This window comes from Bos grunniens, chromosome 3 (genome assembly GCF_055505025.1).
Source record: "Bos grunniens cultivar Pamir isolate PY7600 chromosome 3, Bosgru_T2T1.0, whole genome shotgun sequence".
NCBI lineage: Eukaryota > Metazoa > Chordata > Mammalia > Artiodactyla > Bovidae > Bos > Bos grunniens.
The window spans coordinates 100,047,640-100,066,761 of record NC_141167.1 but is presented as its reverse complement, the minus strand read 5'-3'; the positions used below and the strand labels follow the sequence as shown (position 1 = coordinate 100,066,761).

General features: G+C 49.1%; 1 protein-coding gene across 7 annotated transcripts; it reads left to right on the top strand.

Annotated features, from left to right (window-relative positions):
- Window positions 1-678: 678 nt before the first annotated feature.
- Window positions 679-17,825, top strand: ITGA10 (integrin subunit alpha 10). 7 transcript variants are annotated; one of them, XM_086392278.1, is made up of 30 exons: window positions 679-881; window positions 2,367-2,478; window positions 2,678-2,787; window positions 3,371-3,462; window positions 3,689-3,803; window positions 4,731-4,858; window positions 5,032-5,180; window positions 6,375-6,525; window positions 6,675-6,840; window positions 6,975-7,048; window positions 7,295-7,439; window positions 7,646-7,794; window positions 8,031-8,174; window positions 8,310-8,513; window positions 9,245-9,375; window positions 9,784-9,950; window positions 10,035-10,177; window positions 10,602-10,715; window positions 10,918-11,003; window positions 11,158-11,299; window positions 11,458-11,550; window positions 11,712-11,788; window positions 11,949-12,035; window positions 12,469-12,553; window positions 12,722-12,835; window positions 13,098-13,178; window positions 13,331-13,444; window positions 15,425-15,520; window positions 15,794-15,907; window positions 16,203-17,825. In XM_086392278.1, the coding sequence occupies exons 1-30, from the start codon at window positions 830-832 to the stop codon at window positions 16,266-16,268; spliced, it is 3,501 nt and encodes a 1,166-aa protein (XP_086248404.1). In that variant the 5' UTR covers window positions 679-829; the 3' UTR covers window positions 16,269-17,825. The 7 variants fall into 7 exon arrangements, 3 of the variants coding, with proteins under 3 accessions (XP_086248404.1, XP_086248403.1, XP_086248405.1); XM_086392277.1 differs by having other exon boundaries at window positions 11,946-12,035; XR_015160903.1 differs by lacking the exon at window positions 11,712-11,788 and having other exon boundaries at window positions 11,946-12,035.
- Window positions 17,826-19,122: the final 1,297 nt, after the last annotated feature.

Genomic DNA, 19,122 nt, shown 5'->3' with positions numbered 1-19,122 from the left:
CTGGTCATCTGAGGCCCCTATTTCTGTTACTTTGGTTTGGGTTTTCCATGGGATTAACCACTGGCATCATCACCTGCAGACTTTTATTGAGTGTCTACAGTATGTAGGTCATAATACTAAGTGGTAGAGATATAAAAAGCTAAGAGGCACCATGGTCCCAACTGCAGAAGTTTATAACCTAGCTGAGGAGATGAGGGTATAATGATAAAGTAATTATACTGGTTCCACAAAACATACCCCATACCAATTTATGGTTTATATTTCCTCCAAAAGCTGTAATACCCTAGGTAGCATAGGCTAAGAGTCACAAGCAGAACTAAGTGGAGTGGGTGAGTCTTGGTTTGTGGGTGGATTGTGTCTTCACTTGTTCGGACTCTTTGAGTAGTTGGGGAAATGGTATCACTGTTATCAACTCTCATTTTCCATATTCCAGATTGAGATAAATAAGGTTAGGAAGTAAAAAGAATCTATTTCCCAGTCCTGTCTTCTATTCCAAACTCAGGGAAAGCATTATTGCTTCCAACAACAAAGGACAGAAAAAAAGGAATAGAAAGAAATGACAGAAGGTCAAGAGTTATGTTCTCTTTGGAAACTGAGTTGATGCCTCCAGGGGGCAGCACCAAGGCAGAGAAATACACTAAAATCTCTCATTCCTCCTTCCTTGGGCTAGGGCTCCCCACAGTTCCCCACCATCACTCCTCCCATTCCTTCCAACTTTATTTTTAGCTGCCGGTGGGAGGGGGCAGGATGGGAGGGAAAGTAAAGAAAACAGAGAAGGAGAGGGACAGAGGCAGAGAGGACTTCTCACACGGACAGAGAACATCAAGGCATGGAATTCCCCCTCATCCCTCACCTGTTCTTGCCCCTGATGTTCCTGACAGGTGAGGGAGGTTAACTTCTTGGTTTCTGGTGGGAATGGAAGATCCACAGATTTTTGGCCTTGGGACCTTTACGGTTAAAATTCTTTGGGAGTTAGGTGGAGAGGTTAACTGGTTCTATGTTGTGTGTGTGTGTGTGTGTGTGTGTGTACGTATGTACATGCGTGCGATTCATGCATGGGTTTGCGTTCTTATGCCCACACATATGACTGCCTGGCAAAGGCTGAAGCTGTCCACTGCCTTGTGTAATATTTGTGTCCAATTATATAAAACTTTGTCATAAACCTTGGAGTCGACCAAAAAGAAACATGATGTGAACTTCCACGTGGCTAGTCTGATTACTATTACCCGCCCCCACCCCTCCCTAATTCTCCCTATCCTTGGTGGTCTCTGGGCTCCTGAGGCATAACTAGCTAACAGTGTGGTCAGAACTCTGGGTTTATCTAACCAATGAGCTACAGTTACTGGTCATACAGCCCTACCAGCCTCCCAGATGCAGTAAGGCTCACATACAAAATATCTTTCTGAAAATGAGCATGTTTTGAGACAGAGCAATAGCCATTGGTGAAAGTGGTGGTGGGGTGGCCTGAGAGGGGTTACTTGAAGGAGCAAGTCGCAGGGAAAGAAGCATGGGAGGGACAAGAGGCCTGGAATTTTTCCTCATCAGTGCCCTATAATCTTTGTTTCCTAAAATACCAGCTCTGATTTTAAGCGGGTTGGGGTTGGGAGGGAAGAGTTAGCCAGGACATGATTGAGGGGGTCTTCAGAGTGGGCTGAGAGTTAAGGAAGAAATGCAAGCAGGCAGGGGGCATCAGGAGGGGGATGAGTTAGGAAGCAGATGGTGAGAAACTTTGAGAGTGATGGGACCCTTGGAAAGAATGGATGGCAAACCATGTGTGTAGGCAGGCAAGTGGCTCCACCCAGTTAATTGCCACTGAGGTTTCCAGGGCTGGAATCAACCAGAGACCTAGACACTGGAGAAAGAGAGTGAGAGAGTAACAATGATACTGGGAGTTAAGAAGAAACGAGACCCAAACATGCAGTGTTCTCTAACCTCCTCTTGTTCTCCCTATGGTCCTGGGTTTGGGTAGAATTTGGAAAGAATAGTTTTTCTGGGGCTGCAGAAAAGCAACCCTCACTTGGCCTGGAGAGGAGGATGTGTAGGAGGAATGATGTAGAAAAGAGGAAGTTGCCTCTTCCAGGCATGTCTGTGAATGAGATTTCAAGGATAGGAATGGAAATACAGCTGTGCAACAGCATGGCAGAGGGCCACAGCTTAGACATCTCTACCCAAACACAGGAAGGAAATCATCCTTGCTTGGAGCTCTGAGTGCATGACATTGATGGAGTCCAGGGCAGCTTGTAAGACGAAGGGAGTTAGGCTGAGATCAGTATGTTCCCTTTGCAGCTTCTCTCTGGCTTTTCCTCTGTGTACTCATTAGCCTTTCTGACTGCTTCCTGCTAAACTTATGATCCTGGCCCCCCCAGGTCTCTGCTCCTCCTTTAACCTGGATGTGCATCGCCCACGCCTATTTCTAGGCCCACCGGAGGCTGAATTTGGATACAGTGTCTTACAACATGTTGGGGGTGGACGACAATGGTGAGGAGGAAACCAGAACGCCGAGGGATTGGGACTGGAGTAGAGCTGTTAAAGGGGAGGCAAGGTGGATGGAAATATAAACTAACCTGGTTCTTTGGAAGTGACTGGGGCTCTAGACTTGCCGTCAACACGCCCTTTCCCTCTGGCCTATCTTAAGTGTCATATTCACACTGTGCTTGTATTCATTTCCTCTCCCCAGGATGCTGGTGGGTGCCCCCTGGGATGGGCCTTCAGGTGACCGAAGGGGGGATGTTTATCGCTGCCTTGTAGGGGGCTCCCACAGTGCCCCATGTGCCAAGGGCCACTTGGGTAAGAAGATTCCTCACTCTTCTAACCCCTAACCTTAATATACTAGTGGCTTTGATCCCTTACATCTCACTTCTTAAAAAAAATTTTTTTTTGGATTATAGTTAATTTACAATGTTGTGTTATTTTCAAGTGTACAGCAAAATGGTTCAGTTATACATACACATATATCCACTCTTTTTCAGATTCTTTTCTCATATAGGTTATTACAGAATGTTGAGTAGAGTTCCCTGTGCTATACAGTAGGTCCTTGTTGGTTATCGGTTTTATATTAATAGTGTGTGTATGTTAATCTCAAGCTCCTAATTTGTCCCCCACCCCACATTTCCCCTTTGGTAACCATAAATGTGTTTTCTAAGTCTGTGAATCTGTTTCTGTTTTGTAAACAAGTTCATTTATATAGTTAAAAAAATTAGATTCCACATATGAGTGATATCACACCTCACTTATTCACCTCCATATCCCACACACTCCTTGTTCCTGACTTGATCCTGACCCCTTCTCTTCCTCTTCCAAGATCACCTTGAACTCGGTCACCCCATCTGTGACCTCGTGACCTCATGTTCTTCCACTCCCCTTCTACCAGGTGACCATCCACTGGGAAATTCATCTCGTCCTGCTGTGAATATGCACCTGGGGATGTCTCTGTTAGAGACAGATGGCAATGGGGGATTCATGGTAAGCTAAGGAAAGAGTGGTGGTAGGGTCTCTGAAGATTCGTGGTAGAGAAAAGGGCAGTCTGGCAAGGGAAACTGGTCTATGGGGAGAGGTCAAGGAGTTAAAAACCCTAGAAAACAAGAAGGGAAATCTCGGGGAGTGGTCTCACTGCCTCCTTTGACAAGGAGCGTATTCTGAGGGTGCCCTCGCAAGCCTGTGAGTAACTGTTTCCTTTACCAATCCCCAGGCTTGCGCCCCTCTCTGGTCTCGTGCTTGCGGCTCATCTGTCTTCAGTTCTGGAATATGTGCCCGTGTAGATGCTTCATTCCGGCCCCAGGGAAGCCTGGCACCCACCGCACAACGTGAGCCAGGAGAAGGGCCCAAGTCCCCAGAATAGGGGGTGCAGGGTGGGAAAAAGATGGGGCTTCAGTGTATGATGCTTGACCAGGGACCTGCATGGCTATCCTCACTGAGACCTAATGTGTGTGCAAAGGCTCCATGTTTCCTAACAGATTAGAATTCAGACTCTTTACCAGGGTATCAAGACTCCATGAACTGATTTAGTTCAGTCACTCAGTTGTGTCCGAACTGATTTAACCAACTTCAGAACTCAACTCTCACTGTATTCCTCCATACCTTACACCTTGACTATAGCCTTCACTTCACTTTTCTTGTATATGTCACCTGTTTTTATACCTCCATCTCCTTTTATTTAAAGTGTTCTCCACCCAGATGCCTTTCCTTATATTCTCCTCAAACATCTCCAGTCTTCAATATCTTCTCAGCTGCTGCCTCCTTTTATTCCCCACCATCAGAACTGATCCTCTATTGTTCTCTCATAACATAAAATGGTGCTAAGTTTCTACTTGCGCTTAATTCCATCTTCGTTGTCTTTGAGTCAATTGTATGTATTCCCATCTTCTCTTTTATTCAGTTCTATATTTATCTAGGACTGGGTAATCTTCCTTGTATGTAAGAAGTGCCTAATAGTTTGAATTAAATATGCCCTCCTGTGACACAGTGGTAAAGAACCTGCCTGCCAGTGCAGGAGACGTGGGTTCAATCCCTGGGTCAGGAAGATCCCCTGGAAAAGGAAATGGCAACCCATCCAGTTTTCTTGCCTGGGAAATCCCATGGACAAAGAAACCTGGTGGGCTATAGTCTATGGGGTCATAAAGAGTCAGACACAATTGAACGACTAACACTTTCCTGTGACCTGTTTCCTTGTTGTCCCCGTGCCCAATATTCTTTGCCCCTCTGTTTACCATCACCATTACCCCTTCTCCTAGGCTGCCCCACATACATGGATGTTGTCATTGTCTTGGATGGCTCCAACAGCATCTACCCTTGGTCTGAAGTTCAGACCTTCCTACGAAGACTGGTAGGGAGATTGTTTATTGACCCGGAACAGATACAGGTAAGAGAAGGCAGGATGGATGGGCATGGAGGGAAGAATCGGGGAGAGAGAAGATAAATGTAGGCAGTATCTTCAGTAGTATCCAGGTGCTCTTCTCCCCTCCCTCACATACTTTCTTCTCCGTCCCCCTGCCCATTACACACACTCCATTAGAGTGCACACTTTATTCTCAGGTGGGGCTGGTACAGTATGGAGAGAGCTCTGTCCACGAGTGGTCCCTGGGAGATTTCCGAACCAAGGAAGAAGTGGTGAGAGCAGCAAGGAACCTGAGCCGGCGAGAGGGACGAGAAACAAAGACTGCTCAAGCAATAATGATGGCCTGGTGAGACAGTGGGAAGGGGAGTTTGGGCGGCCAGAAGGGTCAGGGGAAGGTTTGGAGTGCAATGTGTACATCCCGACACGTGTTGCTTGCTTATGTTTGTTTGCATGCTAATCGTAGGTGAGTCTAAATTGCTCATCATTGCATTCCTCATTGCCTTTCTACAAAGTATCCGTCTGTGTCTCTCCACGTTTCTGCTTTACCTCTGCAGATGGAATTCTGTCTGTATACCTTCACTCCCCCTTTTTTAAGAAAAGATTTATTTGTTATTTGTTTATTGATTGATTGATTTTTGGCTGCTTTGGGTCTTTGTTGCCATGTGCAGGCTTTCTCTAGTTGCAGCAAGCAGGCACTACTCTTCCTTGCAGTGCACGGGCTTCTCACTGTGGTTACTTCTCTTGTGGAGCATGGGCTATAGGGCTCTTGGGCTTCGGTAGTTGCAGCTCAAGAGCACTGGAGCGCAGGCTCAGTAGTTGTGGCTCATGGGCTTAGCTACTCTGTGGCATGTGGAAACTTCCTGGACCAGGGATCAAACCTGTGTCCCTTGCATTGGCAGGCGGATTCTCAATCATTGAGCCACCAGGGAAGCCCCTCACTCCCACTTTGATGTTGGCCCTTGGGTTCTCCACCACTCATGTTCTCATCCATTTTCCAAACTCGACAAAACTGATCTCTGGGAAGACTCCCCTGACCTGACCATTCTTTATTCTATGTGCTGGTGGCTCAGCTGGTAAAGAATCTGCCTGCAGTGCAGGAGACGTGGGTTCATTCCCTGGGTTGGGAAGATCCCTTGGAGAAGGGAATGGCAACCTACTCCAGTATTCTTGCTTGGAGAATTCCAGGGACAGAGGAGCCTGGCAGGCAGGCTACATGTTTCATGGGGTCTAAAGATTTGGTTGCTACTAACACTTTCACTTTTTCCCCCTCACCCTTAATATTTATCCTCCTAAATACAATATTTGCTGAATGAATCTGTGAGTGGATGGATTTTATACTTATTTGCACTGATGATATGCTGCTCTGTATGTTATAGGACACCCCCACACTATGTGCCAGTCTGTATGCTAGACAGTTGGGGAAACGGGCTAAAAGGCAAAAGGTCTGACCTCAGTGAACGGCTGGCAATGTTAAGTACTGGGTACGTGTATCTATCTGCACACATCTGATCACACCTCACTCCCTTGTTTCTCTTCTCAGCACAGAAGGATTCAGTCAGTCCCGCGGGGGCCGACCAGAGGCTGCCAGGCTACTGGTGGTTGTCACTGATGGAGAGTCCCATGACGGAGAAGAGCTTCCCACAGCACTACAGGCCTGTGAGGCTGGAAGAGTGACACGCTATGGGATTGCTGTGAGAATCAACTCTGGATCTGCAAGGATGGAAGGGGGTGGGGATGGTGACACTGAGGACTGGGAACTTAAGGAAAACAGATATTGATAACTTCCCAGACCACTCACAACATACAACTAACAGATTCCACCTTGATCTCCTGACCCCAGGTCCTTGGTCACTACCTCCGGCGGCAGCGAGACCCCAGTTCTTTCCTGCGAGAAATCAGAGCTATTGCCAGTGATCCAGATGAGAAATTCTTCTTCAATGTCACAGATGAAGCGGCACTGACTGACATTGTGGATGCATTAGGGGACCGGATTTTTGGCCTTGAGGGTAACGACTACCCTGGAGAAAAAGGACAGGGCAGGGGGAGTTCTGGGGTATAAGTGGGGTTCTGGAAAAAGTTTATTAGGTCAAAGGAGGAACCATCTTCCCTTATATTGCCTCAATGTTTTCTTACACTCCAGGGTCCCATGGAGAAAATGAAAGCTCCTTTGGGCTGGAAATGTCTCAGATTGGTTTCTCTACTCATCAGCTAAAGGTTGGACAGACTCTGACCGCACCCCCCATGACCCCTCTCAACATCTGACTCCTTCCAGCCTCTAACTCAGACAACTTCAATCCCAGTGCTCATCTACACTGCCCCTTTAACTAATGTCCTTGCTGACCTTCCCATGCCTTTCCAACCGACCCCAGTCTGCCCTCAGTGACCCTCTCACTCCTGGAGAGTTTTTTCTTCTTATTCCCCACTGTCTTTTCAGCGACCCCATCTGGTTCTGCCCTACAGGATGGGATTCTCTTTGGAATGGTGGGGGCTTATGACTGGGGGGGCTCAGTGTTATGGCTTGAAGAAGGTCGCCGCCTCTTCCCACCACGGACAGCCCTGGAAGATGAGTTCCCCCCTGCATTGCAGAACCATGCAGCCTACCTGGGTGAGTAGCAGAGAGCTGCAAAGGATTAGAGGGTGGCGGGGAAAAATGCTTCCCCAGTGGGGGCTATCAGGTACTTACTGCTAACTCATGCAGTTTCTCACTGATCTGCTACTTTCCTTGAGACCCCCTTCTGTGCCTTTAGGGAACCATCCTACTCTGACCCCATTTTCTTTCCCTGTCACCCCTAATTCCTTGTCCACTTCTAGGTTACTCTGTTTCCTCCATGTTTTTGCGGGGTGGTCGCCGCCTCTTTCTCTCAGGGGCTCCTCGGTTTAGTCATCGAGGAAAGGTCATCGCCTTCCAACTTAAGAAAGATGGGGCTGTGAGGGTCGCCCAGAGCCTCCAGGGGGAGCAGGTAGGGCATCCAAGGTGGGGGGGGTGAGGCCCGTGGGTCCCCAGGGACTCCAGGCTGCTGGGGGAGGGACTCCAGGCTGTGGGGGAAGATGGTGAAGGGGCAAGAGAGGGGCCTTAGAAATGTGTAATGAATTCTGGTTGTCAGGGGTCTGAGGACCAGATCGGCAGGTCCTTCCCACTTGTCCATAATCTTGCCTTCCTTTTCCCCTGGGATCACCACTGCCCACCACTCTCCAGATTGGCTCGTACTTTGGCAGCGAACTCTGCCCATTGGACATCGATGGGGATGGAACAACTGATGTCTTACTTGTGGCTGCCCCCATGTTCCTGGGGCCCCAGAACAAGGAGACAGGACGTGTTTATGTGTATCTAGTGGGCCAGGTGAGACTTACTGGGATGCCTTAGAACTTGTCTGTGGGGGGTAGAGGAGGGAGGGGAGGCACACACATTTGAGGGCTGGCCGACAGGTCAGGACTCTCTGATCAACACCTTCGGTCTTCTCCTCACCACCACCAGCCATCCTTGCTGACACTCCAGAGAACACTTCAGCCAGAATCCCCCCAGGATGCTCGGTTTGGCTTTGCCATGGGTGCTCTTCCTGATTTGAACCAAGATGGTTTTGCTGATGTGGCTGTGGGGGCGCCGCTGGAGGATGGGCACCGTGGAGCCCTGTACCTCTATCACGGGGCCCAGAGAGGAGTCAGGCCGCGTCCTGCACAGGTCAGAAGAGCCCCAATGAAGCAGGGGCATGGTGAGGGGAAGGGGGTACACACCCTTTTCTTATCATTGTTCCCCTGGGCTTGAGACCCAAGCTGAACAAGTGCCTTTTTTTTGGTTGTTTATTTTTATTTATTTATTTTTGGCTGGGCCGAGTCTTTGTTGCTTTTGTAAGGGCTTTCTCTCATTGTGGTGAGTGGGGGCTACTTTTGGTTTAGGTGCTTGGCCTTCTGACTGTGGTGGCTTCTCTTGTTGCGGATCACAGGCTCTAGGCTCTCAGGCTTCAGTAATTGTGGCCCACAGGCTCAGTAGCTGTGGCTCACAGGTCCGAGTGTGCAGGCTTCAGTAGTTGCAGCACGCGGGCTCAGTACTTGTGACTCTTGGGCTCTAGAGCGCAGGCTCAGTAGTTGTGGTGCATGGGGTTAGTTGCTCTGCGGCATGTGGAGTCTTCCCGGACTAGGGATTGAACCTGTGTCCCCCGCATCAGCAGGTGGAGTCTTATCTACCTGGGAAGTCCAACAAGTGCCTTTTTTTTTTTTTTTTTTTTTAATCAGTAGTCAAAAACGTGAGGCAATGGGGGCAGGAAACATATCACTATACTAGCGACTCCTGAACACACACAAGTTTTTTTCCTTCCTCCTCATGCTTGAGGGGAGAATTAGAAAAAGCCGGATGGGAGGCCTCAGAAACCAGGTGTGTGAGTCCCTGTTCAGTCTCTCCTCTCTCCCTCTCAGCGGATTGCCGCTGTCGCCATGCCGCAGGCCCTCAGCTACTTTGGCCGAAGTGTGGATGGCCGGCTGGATCTAGATGGTGATGACCTGGTCGATGTGGCTGTGGGTGCCCAAGGGGCAGCCATCCTGCTCAGGTGAGCAGTCGCAGCTCAGGCAGCAGTGGACAACATGGCACAGCTGTTAAAAGCAAGGGCTTTGGAGTCACAGACTTACATCTGGCTTCTTGATCAACTTACTCTGCGCCTCCATTCTCCTAGTTTATAAAATGGGAATAATACCTATACCTGCCTTATAGGCTTGTGGTGAGGATTAAATGTGATAATCCGTACAAAGATCTAAACACCATGCCTAGAGCACATGGCAGGTGCTTATTGAATATCAGCTATTAGCTTACTTGTGTCCAAAGGTTCAGGGGAGGCTGGCTCGTGTGTCGCCCAGCTCCTTATTCTTTCTTTTGACCTCAGGGAGGCAAATACTGGAGATCACCTTTCTCTAAGGGCTTTCCTCCCATGTCTAGACTTTTTTTCCCACCCTGTTCCCAGCTCCCGGCCCATTGTCCGCCTGGCCCCTTCACTAGATGTGACCCCGCCGGCCATCAGCGTGGTTCAGAGGGACTGTAAGCGACGAGGCCAGGAGGCAACCTGCCTGTCCGCAGCCCTTTGCTTCCAAGTGACCTCCCGCACTCCTGGCCACTGGGATCGCCGATTCCGTGAGTGACTGGGCAACAGTCCAACCCCTCCCTGCCCTAGTCTTGGGACCCCTCTCCACCCGCACTCTTGCCCACCCCATTCAGATGTGCGGTTCACAGCATCGCTGGATGAGTGGACAACCGCAGCCCGGGCAGCATTTGACGGCTCTGGCCAGAGGCTGTCCCCTCGGCAGCTCCGGCTCAGTGTGGGGAACATCACTTGTGAGCAACTGCACTTCCACGTGCTGGTGAGGAGTGGGCAGGAACTGCTTGGCATCAGGGCCTGGGAGTGAGAGGAAGGCTGCATCAGAGGGGGAGATTCTGTTGGATCGGCAAGAAATCTCAAGTGGGAAAAGTGAGAGAGTTCAGACTTTGGAGGCAGGCTGATCTGGGTTTGAATCCTGCTCTGCCATTTAGCACCTGTGCATTCTGGCAAGTCGCATCACCTGCAAACCTTAGTTTCCTTGCCTGAAAAGGGGAGATTAATAATAACAACGTTAAAGGAGTTGTCTTAGAATTAAATGTAATAGTATTGATAAAACCTTAGGACAGTACCTAGCACACAGGAAGTTCTCAGTAAATGATCAGTGTAATTATCACATTCTACCAAGATTCCTGGGTCGTCCTCCCTTACCCTGGTTCCCCATGAGCCTTCACTCTGGTTTCTCTCAGGATACGTCAGATTACCTCCGGCCAGTGTCCTTGACTGTGACCTTTGCTTTGGACAACACCACAAAGCCAGGGCCCGTGCTGGATGAGGGCTCACCCACCTCCATCCAAAAGCTGGTCAGCAGTGCCAAGCCCCGCTCTGCCCCCGCGTCACCACACTGCGCTTCTCAGGGAATTCAAGAGAAAGGGGTGGGGGCAGACATGAGATCACAGTGGGATCTGACCTAGGCACCCACTCTTCTCTTTTCACTTGTCCTCCAATCCCATTCCTTTCTCCCATGCCTTCCTCTCAGTCCTCAGCCCCTTCTCTCTCCTCTAGGTCCCCTTCTCCAAGGACTGTGGCCCTGATAATGAATGTGTCACAGATTTGGTACTTCAAGCTAATATGGACATCAGAGGCTCCAGGTGGGATGGACATGAACAGGCCAAACCGGGCTGACTTGAGACAAACCAGAAGGGACTTGAAGGGAGATGGAGGGTTGTTTCTTGCCCAGGGAAACAGAAATGAGACTTCTGGCTCCCCTTCAACTCTGGGCTGCCCTTTATCCACCACTCCTAGGAAGGACCCGTTCGTGGTTCGAGGGGGTCGGCGGAAAGTGCTGGTGTCAGCAACTCTGGAGAACAAGAAGGAGAATGCCTACAACACTAGCCTGAGCCTCAACTTTTCCAGAAACCTCCACCTATCCAGTTTCACTCCACAGGTGCCCTTGGGGAAGGGAGTTCAGGGGAATCAGGGAAGGAGGAAGACAGTTGGAGTGCTGGCTATGAGGGCCTCTGGGAAAGGCTGTGTTTAGAGGCTGCAGGCAAGAGGGCAGTCTCAGCCCCAGCACGGCCTTCACCCTGCTTCCTCTGCTCTCAGAGCAACAGCCCAGTGAAGGTGGAGTGTGCAGCCCCCACCCCGCATACCCGGCTCTGCAGCGTGGGGCATCCTGTCTTCCAGACAGGAGCCAAGGTGAGTCAGGGCCTAGGATGAGAAGGGGGCTTTGAGAGATCAGGGGCTGGAATCTGTGGGGCCTGGGAGTTTAGGGAAGGAGGCTCACAGATGGGCTCCCATTCCTCTGTAGTTGTCCCATGAAGAGAAACCTACCATGTCCCCATGTCCCTTGCCCCTAGGTGACCTTCCTGCTAGAGTTTGAGTTTAGTTGCTCCTTTCTCCTGAGCCAGGTCCTTGTGAGGCTGACGGCCACCAGGTGAGAGGAGTGGGCGTCTCCTCCCAGCCCTCTCCTGTTAGGTCTTGATGGGGGTGGTGTGGGAGTGAGAATGGGGGTGGAAGCACCATGACTCCCTCACTCCAGAGAAGGGGGTCTGAGACAGGGCTGGGATGTGAGCCTCCCCTTGACCCTACAGCAGTAGCCTGGAGAGAAACGGAACGCTTCGAGATAACACAGCCCAGACCTCAGCCTACATTCAGTATGAGCCTTACCTCCTATTCTCCAGGTATGGCTCAGCTCCTCACTGGGACCCCATTCGGACCCCAGACTCGTCCTCTTTATGTTCGCTCCCTCTCCCTCCATGTGCTTCAGTGTTTCTGAACACCAAACCCCTGGGTTGCCCCATCTTTTTGGCCTTAATCCCACTCATGCTAAACCTTCTCTTTTAAGCATTTCTCTTTCCTAGGTATGGGTATACCTATACATCCTAGTTGTAGGGCTTTGCTGGGCCCTGGGGGCTGGAGCTGGGGTGGTGAGATGTGGCTATAAAGTTTATGCCAAGTCTGTGTCATATGTCATTTCTGTCTTTGCCGTGTACCCCCATATCTTTATCCATGTGCTGGCCCTTCTTACCACGAATCTGTCTGTGTGCTGATCGTGTGCCCGTGTTTCTGTGTCATGGCTGTGACCATGTACTTCCTGACTTGGTGTCTACGCAGTGAGTCCACTCTGCACCGCTATGAGGTCCACCCATATGGAACCCTCCCAGTGGGCCCTGGCCCCGAATTCAAAACCACTCTTAGGGTGAGAAGCCAGAGGGGCCTTGGCATGAGCAGAGGGATGGAGAGGAGTCCTGGGAAAAGGATGGGAAGGGTCTCTCTTAGATTTCAGTGGCATCGAGGGTAAAGCGGAATAGGTGAGGAAGGGTCTTTCTCTGTCTCTCACCTCTTCCTTTTCCAATCCTCCTTTTAGGTTCAGAACCTTGGCTGCTATGTGGTCAGCGGCCTCATTGTCTCAGCCCTCCTTCCAGCTGTGGCCTATGGGGGCAATTACTTCCTGTCACTGTCTCAAGTCATCACTAACAATGTGAGTCTGGCCTGGGGGCCTATGGAACCCTGCCACCTTGATCTGGCGGACTCCCTCAGCTCATCTGCTGGGTCTCTGCTCTCAGGAATCCTCCCTCTCTGGCGAGGAGGGGAATTTCTTTTCCATATCTACCTTCTTTGAGAAGAAAGAAAGGGATTACCCAGGGAAGAACTTCAAGAGTGTGGGTGGTGTGCTCCTGCTCAGCCTGGAGGGGCCGGCCTATTGCCATCCAGGGGATCCCTCAAGTTTGCTCTTCCTCTAGGCCAGCTGCACAGTGCAGAACCTGACCGAACCCCCAGGGCCCCCTGTGCATCCAGAGGAGCTTCAGCACACAAGCAGGCTGGTATGAGTCACAGCGGGGTGAAGAAGGTTTCCAGAGCAGGAATGGAGGGATGAACGGTGGAGTTCAGAGCTTTGGGTGGAAGGTAGAGCCCGGAGTGGGGCATGGGGATTGTTCCCCCTCCAGGGTCCTGATCTGTCTCTCTCTTCTGATAGAATGAGAGCAATACTCGCTGCCAGGTTGTGAGGTGCCACCTTGGGCGGCTGGCAAAGGGGACCGAGATCTCTGTTGGACTACTGAGGCTGGTTCACAATGAATTTTTCCGGAGGGTAAACGTTTCCTTTTCTACTACTCTCCCCTGCTGCTGCTATCTGGAACTTTAGCATAGGCATTTCGGAGACAGACTCATGTTCAGGTTTGAGCTTTGACTCCTACTAGCAAAGTTATTTCATTTTTCTAAGCTTCTTTTTCCTCATCTCTAAAATAAGGAATAAAATATCTACTTCATGAGGTTGTTGTAAAGAACAAACTAATGAGATGCACTCATTCAAAGCTAGTTACTGTTCTTGTATTTTCCTCCATTTATCATCTCTTAGTGTTATTATCTGGAGAAGTCAATGGTACCCCACTCCAGTACTCTTGCCTGGAAAATCCCATGGACCGAGGAGCCTGGTAGGCTGCAGTCCATGGAGTCGCTAAGAGTCGGACACGACTGAGTGACTTCACTTTCACTTTCCACTTTCATGCATTGGAGGAGGAAATGGCAACCCACTCCAGTGTTCTTGCCTGGAGAATCCCAGGGACGGGGGAGCCTGATGGGCTGCCGTCTATGGGGTTGCACAGAGTCAGACACGACTGAAGCGACTTAGCAGCAGCGGCAGCAGTGTTATTATCACTAAGATATATAGGATACTTAAATTCAATCAATCCATCAAATGCCTACTATATAAAAGGCCCTGTGTTATATATATATTCCCCTGTGACTAAAGAGAATATCCCCAACATTTAGCATCATGGCTTCCCAGATGACACTAGTAAAAGGTTCCCAGGTAAAGAACTTGCCTGCCAATGCAGGAGACGTAATATATGCGGGTTTGATCCCTGGATTGGGAAGATCTCCTGGAAAAGGAAATGGCAACCCATTCCAGTATCCTTGCCTGGAAAATTCCATGGACAGAAGAGCCGGGCAGGCTACAGTCCATGGAATTGCAAAGAGTCAGACATGACTGAGCATGTCTAGTTAACTCATTATACTGATTTAATATATTTTCATTAAATGAACCAGTAAAGAGTTGATATTACATGTAGGATATGCATGGAGGGTAGTGGGAAGTGATATTGTATAGTGAAAAGGATCTAAATTATGAAAATTCTTTAAAGCTGAGGAGTTGAATTTAACATGATAGGTAGTCAGGAGTCAGTGTGAGTTCCTTAGCAGGGCAATGACATCTTAATTATAACAGCTGTTATAGTACTAGGGGTTTATATTGTACTTTCCTATGTGCCATCTACTTTGAATAATATAAGATCCCTGGGATGTAGGCATTTTTCAGGAAAGTTAAGTCTGACAGACCATCCTTCCCTAAGTCCGGTTCTCTCTTTATCTCTCTTTGGTATCCTTTTTTCATTCATTCATTTACTCTTTTAACAAAGGTTTATTGAGAAGTTGTGCTAGGCACTAGGGACACATAAGTTACTAACACTTGACCTCAAGGATTTTATAGTTCAACAGAGATGAAAGAGAAATAAGCAGAATATTATAACCTAGTCCAGGGTGATGGGGATTAGCAGGAAACACTTTTCTACTTCCCAGAGGGGACGACATCTAAACTTCAACCTGAAGGAAGGGTAGGAGTTAGCCAAAAAAAAGGGGTTGAATGCATTTCAGGAGGAGTAGAGCACCCAGAGTCTATGAAGGGCCACAGGCTTTCCATCTGTTACCCTTCTTCTCTTTCCCTATCGCTCTCCAACCTTTTCCTCTGGTCTTGAGGGTCCTGGAAGTTATCCCCCAAGCCTCATCTTTGCCATTAGGGTCCTGAGACCTGTTCCACCTGATGATGTTGTTGTTGTTAGTTGCTAAGTTGTGTCTGACTCTTTTGCAACCCCATGGACTATAGCCCATCAGGCTCCTCTGTCCGTGGGATTTCCCAGGCAAGAATACTAGAGTGGGTTACCATTTTCTTCTCTAGGGGATCTTCCTGAACCAGGGATCGAACCTCACTCTTCTGCATTGGCAGGCGGGTTCTTTACCGTTGAACCACCAGGGAAGCCCAGTCATGGCTCACTTTAAATCTCTTTCCATTCCACAGGCCAAATTCAAGTCTCTGACAGTGGTCAGCACCTTCGAACTGAGCACTGAGGAGGGCAGCGTCCTATTGCTGACTGAAGCCTCCCGGTGGAGCGAGGTGGGGCTGGAGACTGAGTTTGAGAGCTGTGAAACTAGCAAGGGTGGCGATAGCATCAGGGTACCCGTGAGCTTGTTCACAACAGGGGTGTCTTCATTAGGCAGCATTCAGGGAGTCAGAAGTGGTCAATCAGAATGGTGGATCCCCCTGCCTCCATTCTGACCTGTTTCTTCCCTTTTATTCTTCTGTTTGGGGGCTGAGTTTGCTACAGTGTGGGGTGAAGCTAACTGGGCAAAAGGGTGCAAGTAAAAACCAGCGCTCCTCTCTATGCAGAGCCTCCTGGAGGTGATTCAGTCCCGCCCTGTCCTCATCTCTCTGTGGATCCTCATTGGCAGTGTCCTGGGAGGGCTGCTCCTGCTTTCTCTTCTTGTTTTCTGCCTTTGGAAGGTAAGCACTGCTGAAGTGGACAGTATGGGGCATGGTGCCCATGAGTTAAGATAGCCTTCATTACAGCAGGGAAAACTGGGTTTGTGCTGGGCAACTAAGCAGGCTGTGGGTGTCTCCAGATCTCCTTCACTGTCTTCCACGAATCTTAGCTGAATTAAACCAAAGCCAAATAATATAAATTTGAATCTCATTTTTGGAAGCAGAACAAAACTGAAGGCTTCAGATACCTCTAAGGGCCTTTGGCAGGGTCTCCAGGCAGGGCATTTGGTGACGACTCTTATCTCTTTCCCTACAGCTTGGCTTCTTTGCCCGGAAGAAAATCCCCGAGGAAGAAAAAAGAGAAGATAAATTGGAGCAATGAACGTAGAATAAAGTCCATAAAGACCTCTCTTGCAGCTTCTCCAAAAGACTTGCCTAAGAGCAGAAGTTTGAGGGCTCAGATGGTGCAAGAGGAAGAAAGCCTCTGGACTGTCTCCCCAGACCTGCAGCCTGACTTGACTTTTGAGTCATGAGGATGCTGCTGGCAAGAGATGAGGCCTCACCTCAGACAAGAAGGGCTGGCACTAAAACCAGGAACATTCCCACCCTGTGCTTCCCACCTTGTGATCCTGGCTCCAGAGCTTACACTGGGGCCTTAGTGTAGGGCCCTTTTTTCCCCTGTCCCTGAGAATCAGCATTTTTTTGCCTAGGTCCCTGACTTCTTTCAGATTCCCACACTACATCCTCTCTCACAGTTTGGAAAGGACGAGGGTTATCTTCCACCATTCCCCCACCTCTCACCTTCCTGCCTTCTCCCCACTCCACAGGAGCGCGCTGACGTTGGCTTGCACGAAGTAAAGTCAACATCTGCTGCTTTCCTGTGGAGTCTGGTGATTCAGAGGGCCGGATGGGGAGAGTCAACAGGAAAAAAGGAGGGAGGAGGAAAAGCCACAAGAGACATTCTGTACAATTCCAAGAAACAGAGAAGTCTTTAGACAGGCAACTGCCATTCCCCCTGAAACCTGAGACTTTCGTGGTGCAGTCGCCTGCGCTTGCCCGCCCTCAGGTGCTGGTGAAAGGGAACTGCTCCAGGCCTGCTGGGCAAGGGTTTCCCAGCTCTGCAGCCTTCCCTGGGAGCAAAGCCAGGGCTGAGTCCCAGATTCTCTGGAGCCAGGGGCCCCCATGTGGCTAGAGCTGGAATAACAGGGAAGACTGCATGCCCCTTCTCAGGCCGCACACCCTCTTGAGCCCTCCTTGGAGCCTCCTTATAGAAACTAGAGAGAAGGGACAGGATTGCTGCTTGATGGTAGGAAACCCTTTCACCTTACTAGATTTGGGAGGCAGCAGCTCCAAGGGGTCTGAACAAGTGGGGTCTGAATTAAGGAAGAAACTGAAGGTGGCGGCAAGAGGTCTCTGGGAAGCCCCTTACCTGTTTGGCACTGGTTATATAGCACAAATAGCTCCTAGGAAATATTCCAGCCATACCTTGTGAGGCTTCTCTGGTGGCATCAGTTTACCAGCCCTTGCTTGATGTTTACTGGAAATTCCCAAGTTAATTTCTATCTCTGAACAACCCCCACCCCCAACTCTCCCTTTTTGGTCATGGCCAGTAAAGAGAAGTGGATTCTCCTTGACAATTGGGTAACTTGCAGTTCTTTGCAACCAAGACTCTGGATACCAAAGTCAGATACTGGTTTCCAGAGAGCAGCTCTGACAGCCACTTGAAGAATCAACACCCATTTACAGCCAAGGAGAGAGGGGACCTGACCAGGCAGTTGACTAGCAGCCACAGATTATCCTCCAGGGCTGTTCTTGAGATCTGGTCAGAGGGTTTATTTTGACTTGTCTCTGACCTTTTACAGACAGCATTGTCTCTGTTTCCTAAAAAGGTGGACAGTTTATCAGATGGTCAGAACAAATAAAGTTCAGTATCAAATGACTTCTGGTTCTTCTTGAGTTCCCTGGGATATAAACTGCTCACAAATTGTGAGAGGTGGAGCCTTGATTCACCTGAGACCCTATACAGTTGAGTCCCTGGAAGATGAAGTTATGAAGGATTTGAAGTGATTTCTGTGACTCTCCTACTGGAGATGTGCCCTAGCCTCCTGCAATCCTCACCTGCTTACGTGAGCATAGAGTGTAAAATGTGTAGGTTTGGTTTGGTAAGCACATACACCTAGATCGAAATTCCAGGTCTGCCATTTATGAGCTATATGGCCTTGGGCAAGCCATGACTACCCTGAGGTTCAGATAAGAGGCTGTGTAGAACAGTGGTTAAGAATGAAGACAGACTTGAATTTAAGCTATACCACTTGAAGGGCTTCCCTGGTGGCTCAGTGGCAAAGAACTCATCTGCGAATGCAGGAGATGCGGGCTCGATCCCTGGTCCAGGATGATCCCCTGCAGAAGGAAATGGCAACCTGCTCCAGTATTCTTGCCTGAGAAACCCCATGGATAGAGGAGCCTGGCAGGCTACTACAGTACATGGGGTTGCAAAAGAGTTGGACCTGATTTATTGACTAAACAACATACCACATAAAACCTGTTGGACATTGAACAGATTTAACTTCTCTAAGTCTTTACTTTCTTGACTTTAAACTTATTAACGTTCAGACTTCCCTGGTGGTCCAGTGGCTAAGACACCATACTCCCATTGCAGGGAGCCAGGGTTCAATCCCTGGTCAGGGAACTAAATCCCACATGCTACAAGTAAATATCCCACATGCTGCTACGAGGATTGAAGATCCCGCAAGTCACAGTTAAGACATAGCTCAGCCAAACAAATATTTTAAAATAAATGTATTAGGATTGTGAGAACTAAATGAGGTAATCAAGTAAAGTGAACGTATAGTAAGTACTCAATAAATCGTAACTACTGTTATAAAAATAATTTGTTATAACCTACCCTACATAACCTGCATTGTGAGGACTGAGGAGGTATATTGAAGCACCAAGTGATGCTCATGATCTGGTGACTTGCCTGCTCTTCACAGACTCTCCAGATTTGTTTTCCTATGTGTTATTATCTCCTGCCACTAAATCTTACCCTATGCCTCATCCCCTTTGAAATAAGCCCTCAAGTCCAGAAAGACGATAATTAGGTGATTAACTTAAGGTTCTAAAGGTAGAAATCCGATTGACTAGATTTCTTTAGACACCCAGGGTTCTTCTGTTATCCTCAAGGGACATGGCTGCTTCAGCAATAGGCTTCTAGAGACCATGTCTCTGTCTTTGTT

Excerpts from the sequence above, each read along its gene's own strand:
- ITGA10 (XM_086392277.1), top strand. The coding sequence starts at position 830 with ATGGAATTCCCCCTCATCCCTCACCTGTTCTTGCCCCTGATGTTCCTG. Across the intron at positions 882-2,366 it reads GCCCCTGATGTTCCTGACAG|GTCTCTGCTCCTCCTTTAAC; the intron begins GTGAGGGAGGTT and ends TGGCCCCCCCAG. Across the intron at positions 7,795-8,030 it reads AGAGCCTCCAGGGGGAGCAG|ATTGGCTCGTACTTTGGCAG; the intron begins GTAGGGCATCCA and ends ACCACTCTCCAG.